At 40.5% G+C, this 9022-nt stretch overlaps 2 protein-coding genes and 1 long non-coding RNA gene across 3 annotated transcripts; 1 reads left to right on the forward strand and 2 right to left on the reverse strand.

The window, feature by feature from the left end:
* Positions 1–769: 769 nt before the first annotated feature.
* Positions 770–2360, reverse strand: c16h15orf48 (chromosome 16 C15orf48 homolog). The gene is made up of 5 exons (XM_029129785.3): positions 2033–2360; positions 1867–1924; positions 1655–1743; positions 1504–1564; positions 770–1213 (listed from the first exon to the last, which is right to left on the reverse strand). The coding sequence occupies exons 2-5, from the start codon at positions 1903–1905 to the stop codon at positions 1145–1147; spliced, it is 258 nt and encodes an 85-aa protein (XP_028985618.1). The 5' UTR covers positions 1906–1924; positions 2033–2360; the 3' UTR covers positions 770–1144.
* spata5l1 (spermatogenesis associated 5-like 1) lies at positions 2328–6254 on the reverse strand. The gene is given in 12 exon segments (XM_041067849.2): positions 2328–2447; positions 2449–2543; positions 2642–2767; positions 2893–3027; positions 3126–3353; positions 3428–3637; positions 3845–4003; positions 4232–4417; positions 4503–4787; positions 4911–5096; positions 5171–5770; positions 6104–6254. Coding segments are annotated over 11 exon segments (2232 nt in total). The 5' UTR covers positions 5768–5770; positions 6104–6254; the 3' UTR covers positions 2328–2422.
* A 134-nt stretch (positions 6255–6388) lies between these two features.
* On the forward strand, positions 6389–8359 carry LOC129603101 (uncharacterized). The gene is made up of 2 exons (XR_008692711.1): positions 6389–6855; positions 7974–8359. It is a non-coding gene; the product is annotated as an uncharacterized LOC129603101 (long non-coding RNA).
* The last annotated feature ends 663 nt before the right edge of the window (positions 8360–9022 follow it).

The following is a 9022-nucleotide window of genomic DNA, read 5'->3' on the forward strand; positions in this document are numbered from 1 at the left end:
AAAAATGTAGATTAAATAATGAGAAAAAATGGTGGAGTTTTAAACATTAATGTTGACCTTGTAAACGTCTCTCCTTTGTTACATCTCCTGGATTATTTTAATTGTCACATAAACTCACTTAGTCTATCAAAAAGCTTAACATCCACTTAGCTTTAAGCTATTGCATGTGATGAGCAGGAGGACAGTGCTAAAAAATGGAGCCATAAAGTGCAAATGAATTAAGAAACTAACATTCATAAACACAGTGACAGGTGAAATGTGCAACCCTGAAGTAATCTCACTGACTTTACACAGCAGCTATTTTGTGACTTGTTGTAGATGCGAATGAGGATCAACTAACTAGGTGTGGCTGTTTTACGAAACTGGTATTGTGCACGCTGGCATAATGATGTGTTTACATGCCAATATGAAGCCATCTGCTGTGAAATGAACCAATTCAAAAAAAGAAAACATCAATGTTTTATCAATTCATCAATATTATAATAATTTTCATTAATGTTAGAATGTTACTAAAGCAAAGTATATGATGATATTACAAGCTGGTATCAGTTAATCATTTGCCTTTTTTTTTTATTATAACTACTCAAACACAGAACTTCACCATTTCTCTTATTACATACTACATACACACAAAGATGGCATGCAGGTGCTGCATTAATAGATTACTGATCAGACTAAGAATATCTGTTTAAATAAACAAACATGTATTCTTATATTAAAAAGATTTTTTACATTTAGGAACCAAAAACACAAAAAAACAAACAAAGAATACTTTGAGATTGTACAGTCCGTCATTTGCATTTTATTTCTTTAAATTTATTTAGTAAACATACATTCAAATACACTTTGAAAAAAATCTGGTTTGCCATGACCATCAACTATACTATGAAATAAAACCCCAGAGATATGAAAATGTCTCATTTTTATCATAGAAGCCTGTTCGATTTCCCTAATTTGACCTGATTGCAGGGTATTGCCGTTGCGGCTATCTTTCCGTGGTCACTACAGAGTGAAACCCCACCAGAGGAGCAGAAGCATTTACGCACACAGAGTGTCAAAGCGTCCTAGTTTGTGCAGAAATAATTCTGCTAGACTGATGGGGGGGCTGGCAGGTTGACAAAATTCGAAGCAGGTTCCCGCCATTTTACTTGGTGATTTTCCTCACCAGCTCCAGTTCCTCCACTGGTTTCCATTGCTGATTGATGGTGATGAGCTGCAGCAAAACACACAAAGAAAAAATAAAACAAAGGCCTAACCTGGCATAATTTCACCCTGCACAACAACTCTTAACACCTGACTGTTTGTTTTGGGGCATGTCTAGGCTTGTGTGGTAACAATAGATGTGTGTTGCCTGACATGTCTTCCTCAATGACTAAGCAGAATGTCAAAAGCACATTAGCAAAGTCTTTTGCATTATTTTTTTTTATTTCATTTTAAAGGCTTTTTACCAAATCACCTGGTTGCTATATAAAATATTGGTAAGCTAAGAATCTAAGAAATCACCTTTTGGGATTTTGATGGGTCGAGCCTTTCCCATGGCTCGGGGTTACGTGTCTTATTCAAACTGAATCAAAACAATAAATGTTATACAATCAAGTATTTTACAATCCAAAATAGCATTAAAAAATTAGTTACAGTTTACAGTAACACTCACATAACATCAGGTTTAGTAAATAGAAAATAGAGTGCGGCAGTGGTGGCTCCTGTTGCAGCAAAAGCCATAAAGCCAATCAGTGGTATCAGCTACAACAAACATGCACATCACAAATATTTAAGACAGATAATTTTCTACAAATTCAATATTCACAATTGGTAATAAATTATAAATTGCTTTTACATTTTATTGTGGTTGAAATGTCAACTAACCTCCTTTTTCTTTCTCAGCATCTGGAAAAATGCATTCATTTTCAAGTTGGTGAAATACCTACAAAGTTAAAACAAATTATATTCACACAGGAATGAGGCAGTATATTCTTAGTGAATAAAAAAATCAAGAGATAAAGTAGAGTTAGCTGCATGTGCCAAGTCTCACCTTTTGCTGATCAGAAGTGGTAGAAGTTTGTCGACAGAACCAGCTGATGTAGGCTGGATGAGAGGTGGTACGAGGAGAAAGGCACGTAGACAGACAAAGCTTCCGGCACAGAAATGCACTACTGGAATCTTGTTCAACAGCTGAACCACTTTCCTTATCAATACATTTTCTAATGGTGCAGCACACTCTTGTGGCCAGAGTTGAGAAGTGAAAGTAAATGGCTTGCAGATTGTTTAAAAAGCCAAAGCTCCAATGTTGCAAATTTGTTAATAAACAAGAAGAAACACCAAACAAATAAACAATCAAACTTTACTTATTTTAACAGTATATATACGGTGTAGTAGTAGTAGTTTAACTACACATGTCAATGATTTGACATCTAAATGGTGTTTAATATGTCTGGATCTGCTGGGTAGAGAGAGGGGCTCATTTTTCTGAGGGCCTGAAGGAAGTACATGTGTTTTATGGTGGAAGGCTCCATGTTCTCCTCCTGCAGTACCAACAAAGCAGCCTGGAAAACAAAAAGACTTTTAAATGTTGCCAGGGGATTGCATCATGTCACATTTCCAGATGTGACAAAATAAAGCCTTTGATTTAGCTTTACATTACCTCTTTACACAGGTTTTCCAGGTCAGCTCCAGAGAAATGCTCAGTCCTTGCAGCTATCTCCTCCAGACATATATCATCTCCCATGGGCATCGATGTTGTAAACCTCTTTAGGATAGCAAGTCGGGACTAGACACAGAAAATATAAATATAAGCTTGGCTACTCTTAATTCATCACTGAAAACTTTTCAGTACAGCTGGTTTTCTAGGTTATGAGGATTTCTATATTTTTTTATTTTGGAGATTTAATTGACCTGCTTGTCAGGTGGTGGGACATATATAATGTGATCCAGTCTCCCAGGCCTGAGGAGGGCACAGTCTAAGATATCCACTCTGTTTGTGGTAGCAACAACCATCACATCTTTGTTGCAGATTTCGAGGCAGTCCATCTTTTGGAAAACACAAACATCTTATTACAACATGCCCTCCTAACAACTTTATTGTAATTAGATATTGTAAAGTACAAATAAAAGCCTCCGAACCTAACCTTTTGCTGTGTGTGACTCTCCACCTCTCCATCTGCCTGAAGAATCAGCTCTGACCTCCTCCTCTCTAGTCTCTTCAGGCCTACCCCATCCATCTCGTTCAGGAGCACCGAAAGGAGACGTGTCTGTACACTGTTAGGCTTCTGCATGTTTGACCGTGACCCAAACAGAGTGTCAATCTCATCCAGGAACAAGATACAGGGAGCACAGGCTCGTGCCTGTTGAAACAGCTACAGACAGGGGCAGGTGTTAAAGAATGAAGCAGGCAGGAAAACATGAACACGGCGATCACGAAAAAAAGTACCTGCATTAATGCCTTCTCTGAGTCCCCAACATAGGGAGAGTAGAGGTCAGCACCATTGACAGACAGAAAGGAACAGTAGGCGAAAGTTGCTGCAGCTCTGACAAGCTTTGTCTTTGCACATCCTGGAGGTCCATAGAGTAGAATGCCACGAGGTCGGCAAAGACCCAGACGAACAAATGCCTCAGGGTATCTCATAGGCCACTCAATGCTCTTTGATGTTCAAACACAGGACAAAAGGTTAAAAGATAAAAGTACTACCAATCAACTTTGTCAAAGTAGTCCCTAAACTCCACTCGCAACCAGTTGATGCAAATAAACCCCAAACTCTAACCCTAGTTTTCCTCCCTCACCTTGTGTTTTCTCTTAACCATATTGTTAATTGTAATACTGCCCTAAAATAAAATTAGGTTAAATTACCTGTCTTAGTTTAAGTTTAACCTCGTCCAGACCTCCAATTTGATCCCAATAAACTGGAGAGAGGTCTGTCCTGCCTAGGCTGCTCTGCAGGCTGGAGGGACACACTGACTTCAAGGCCTCCTGGAAGTGCTTCATGTCCACTAACTGTTTTCCTGAAACCTGTGAATACCAGCACAACATAAGCAAAAGCCTGCTTTTTGCAGCTGACAAATTCTGTTTCCATCTGTGCAATAGGGCATTTGACCCACAAAACAAATAGTTAAAAGATCAATCTAGCTGCGTGCATTAGTATGCATGCGAATGAGAAGCAATCTTATTCAATCCTTAGAATAAACACAATTTGCAGTGTTTTCTTCTATATAAACAATGCTTGACTGCTGTACTTACCTGTGAGTTCTCCCGTATAGCATGCATAGCGGCCTCCCTGCACAGAGCACAAAGATCTGCTCCTACATAACCTGTAGATCTCTGTGAAAGCTCTTCCATATTCACACCGGGACTTACAGGCATCTTTGAACACAGAACAGACAAGATGGCCTTTCTCTGCTGCAAGGTGGGAACCCCAATGATAACCTGAAAAAATATGTAAGATTCAGAAGTTCACAAATATACATTTGCATGTTATTCTATGTGGGGTTGATATCTTTCTTCTTTGTACCTCTCTGTCAAACCTTCCAGGCCTGCGAAGTGCTGGGTCCAAGCTGTCGGGCTGGTTGGTGGCTCCAACAATGAGGAAGCGATCAGATTGATTCATCCCATCCATAAGCATGAGAAGCTGGGCAACCAGGCGATTCTCTGGTGCAGATGAGCCTGTTCTCCGGGGACACAGAGAGTCCAATTCATCTAAGAACAGCACACATGGACCCTCTTCGGCTGCAGCTCGAGCTCTCTTAAACACACCCCGCAATGTCTCCTCACTCTCACCAGGCTGTGATCCCACCACCTGAAATAGAACTTGTTTTAATGTGCTATGTTTTAATTTTCTGACAAGTGAAATGTAATGAAATACATTACCCAGTACCTATGGAGACATTAGAAAAGACCTCTCTATGATATATTTTGTTACCTCTGGCCCTTGAACCACCATCAGGGTGGCCCTCACTTCCCCTGCTACACTGTGTATCAGCTGGGTCTTGCCAACACCAGGAGGTCCAACCAGAAGCACACCTCTGGGACATGACACACCCACAGACCTCAGGGTACGTGGATAGATCAGTGGCAGCTCCAACATTTCTCTCAATACAGCATTTACCTAGAATTGAAAAAAAGAGTCAGATATTTGGAAAACCCACTGTAACTGAACAACAATTTAGGTTAAATACACACCTCCTCCAAACCACCCAGTGACACCATGTGCTCGTCCTGCTGCTTTTTCATGTAACACTGGACTGTCTGAATCTCCACTATCTCCACACCAGTTTTTGAGGTGATGAATCCACCAATGGCAGAATCTGGTAGAACAGCTTTAATAACAACATATCTAATCTCTGTATCAAAGTCCTCTAAATTCACCACATACTTCTCATGGACATAAAGCCCTTTTAGCATGTCTTTCCCAAGCACATGAACAAGCTGCTGAGATGCATATTTCTTAAAGTCAACGCTCTGGACTACAACTGTTATCTTAACACTTTTCAGCTTGAGGCAGGACACAGGCTTGAGCTGCACGGGGTCCAGGTTTAGGTGAGGTGAGAGAGAATGAGAGATTAAACTGGGAGAGCAACATTTCAGGTTTATCTGCAGAAAGCCCTCTGCCAGGTCAGACCGGGGCCAGGTGGTACACAGACAGCTTCCCCCAGGAACAGTCACAAGCAAAGGGGAGCCCAGACTCAGGCCAAGAGCCGACATCAAGTCCGGTCCCAGCCTACATCTCTGAGAGCCTCGATCTGATGGGTCCACTGACAGCAGCCTCACGTAATTCATCAGCTACAGATGACAGGGAAATACAGAAAGCAAGGCGAACAAGGTTAGTTCGTAAATATTTGATACCCAGGATCAGTTTGGTTATTTGTATTCAAAGTTCATTCTCCAGTGTGAAAAATGTGCGTTAACTTATCAACATATATTTACGTAATTTCCCTATATAAGGGGACAATATCAATGAACAAGCTTTACATTATTTAGTTAGTCATACAACACTTCACTTATAAAGTGATTTTAAACACACACATGAACTGCAGCGGTAGCTAGGCTAAATGCTGCTAGCCGTAATCAACCTGCGTTACATAGCTCTGAGTCTGGGGCACAAGAATTACATACCAGTCACGAGAGTAGCGAATTAATTGCAATCGACGTTGACAGAGCTGTGTTAATAATAACCGTGACTTTGTACAAAATCCATGTGGCGTTAAAATGAGATGGCCAAACAGAACCTTGTCCGGTGACAGCGCGTCTGCTTCCGCTTTGCTAACGTCACTATCAATTGACGTTGACAAGACTTTAAAGGGGTCATATCGTGCAAAATCCACTTTTTAGACATTTTGGAGCATTCCTATGACTCCATGGGTCACATATGCACACACTGAGAAAGGTAGAAAGGCATTTCCTCCTTTTTTCACATTTTGAAAACGTACATTTTCTCATCCAATGGAGAGAGACCTAGTCCTACTCTGTGACCGTTCCCCAGTTGACGTCACATTGGTAGGAAGTTCTCCCTGCAAATACTGAACCACCACCCCCACAATGATCCCGAACCAAAACTGGACTTCCGCCATTTCCCCCCTCACTCACCATGAACAGACGAGCACGGCAGCGCCCAAGTCCTCCCATAGAAATAGTTTGGTTCTTAGGTGTTCTAACCAACACCGAAGTCTATTCACTTTACCAAGGGATCAACAAGTGAGGACTTTGTGGGTCACTTTTATTTTTAACGGACCGGTGCCAGAAACACTGCCTCAGCATTTATACGCATGTGCATTTCAAACGAGGGTGCGTACAATGCTGGATTTGTTTCACGGCCCCTGTTGGGAAAAAAAGGATCTATTCCTACAGTCCGTCATCCACTCACTGAAGTAAGTACATGCTTAATACTTATAATGTTTTTAAATGTTAGTTTGTCTTTTAAAAATGTAGTAACCTATGTGTGAGGCAAGTTAGTAGCGAGCTATGCTAACGGCTACAGCCAGTCGACCGAGCCTTTGTCCCCTTCAAATGTGCTCATGTGGGCTCCTGCAGCCACACACCTGTGTGGAGAAAAGCTAATGGCTATCGGCATAGAGCGGCTACAGGCAGGGAGCGGCTACAGGCGGTGGGTCCAGCTCGCTGTAGTAAGTACGTGCTTGACACTTAATATGTTGGTTGGTCTGTTTAAAATGTAGTAACCCACATGTGACACAAGCTAATGGCTATCGGCATCAAGCGGCTACAGGCAGGAAGCGGTGGGTCTAGTGTTTGTCCTTTTTCTATAATCGCATACACCTGCGGGGAACAGCTGATGGTTATAGCCCTTCGAGCTGCGACAGGGAGGGAGCGGTGGATCTAGCTCGCTGTAGTAAGTTTGTGCTTGATACTTGTGATGTCTTAATATGTTAGTTGGTCCTTTTAAAATGTGGTAACCCACATGTGAGACAAGCTAATTGCTAGCGTTGCTAACGGCTACAGCGAGTCATCCGAAACCTTGTCCCTTTCAAATGTGCTACTCTGAGTTGGTGCAATTACACACCTGTGTGGGGAACAGTTAATAGCGATGGGCCTTCGATCTGCGACAGGCAGGGAGCGGTGGATTGAGCTTTTGTCCTGTTGACGTGCTGCCGCTCCTATTTGTGTGTTGCGTTAGCCATTAGCATGCTGACAGGCCTTTGCACTTTAGAGCTACAGCTGGTCGATCGCTACAAAAAGAAACTGCAGATGAACGCGATTATGTTTGTTATTACCCCATCCTGTGTCACAGCCTAAATCAACTTGTGATTTGGGTTTATGTCATTGTTCTATCAAATTCTAACATGATTAGTTGGAATGACTTACTGTGTTGTGTTGCAAGCTTAGTTGCTAATTAGTCACACCTAATAATTAATTTAATTTAATTTAATTTAATTTAATTTTTTTGTCTGGTATTGTGTATTCTTACATTAGAGAAGGTTTTGACCTACATAATAATGAACATTTCACTAATCTACAATTCTGATTGCAGTACCTTTTGTTTTGATGAGGTGATGGTGAGGACAGCCACAGCTTCCATCTGGTAGAGGACTGCTTCTGCTCAGTCTTCCAAATAGTGATGAGAACAAGGATCACCACATCTCCCTGGTCATCTATTTACAACTATACCTGTCCTGCTGCAGAAACAAATCTCCAACATAACCAAGTGTACCCCCTACCCAGGACATGGACTGTTTACCCTACTTCCATGTATTTTGTCTGCAAGGCCTTGCAAAAGCTTCTGTTCTCAAACCCCCAGACTTCTTAATTAACTCAGTAACCTATACATTGCACATTGGAGTTGAAGGTAACAGTTTGTTCTAGCTTTGGAGTTGTGGTGCATTTTTTTGGTTGACAATAAAGTTGGCTTTACTATTACGTATTTCACTGAACTCTGTTTCTGAAGGGAAAACACTTTTATTAAGGAAATCATAGTATTGAAATTACATGTTTTTTTTTCCCAATATGGTAAGCTATAAAGTTGAACCGGCCATAAATAAAAAGCATATAAATTACATATAAATTAAAAAAAAATCTTAATGAGTATTGCACTCAATAAAACACATTTTTACTCAAATGGTAAAGGAGTTATTCTACAGGTGGTCCACATCCATCATACAATAAGTGTTTTAGTGTTTTATCCATCAGGAAACTCGGCCTTCATTTACAACCCAAGCATGAAGAGATGGCAACTCAGATTCTTCAACCAAGGAATCCCCAGCACCAGCTCACTAGCCTCTGTAGACTAGATACCTGTAACAACTTCAGATACAGAGACATATTACTTTCAGATTCATCAAGAATGATCAAAAAACATAATTAAAAGCAGAAAAAATACATTAGGTCAATATATAATTTTAACCAATGCTTTTTGATCCCAGGTAGGTCATGCAGTGATTGCTCTGAATATTAATGTGTATTTTTTAAATAAAATTATGCCAGAGAAGCAGCACAATTTAGACAAAACTGTGAAATGTGTAAATGTAAAATGTATTTATATTATTTCAGCTATGCTCTCAAACTTTTATTTATTTGTATAAT

The sequence above is a fragment of the Betta splendens genome, chromosome 16 (assembly GCF_900634795.4).
Source record: "Betta splendens chromosome 16, fBetSpl5.4, whole genome shotgun sequence".
In the NCBI taxonomy this organism is placed as follows: Eukaryota; Metazoa; Chordata; class Actinopteri; order Anabantiformes; family Osphronemidae; genus Betta; species Betta splendens.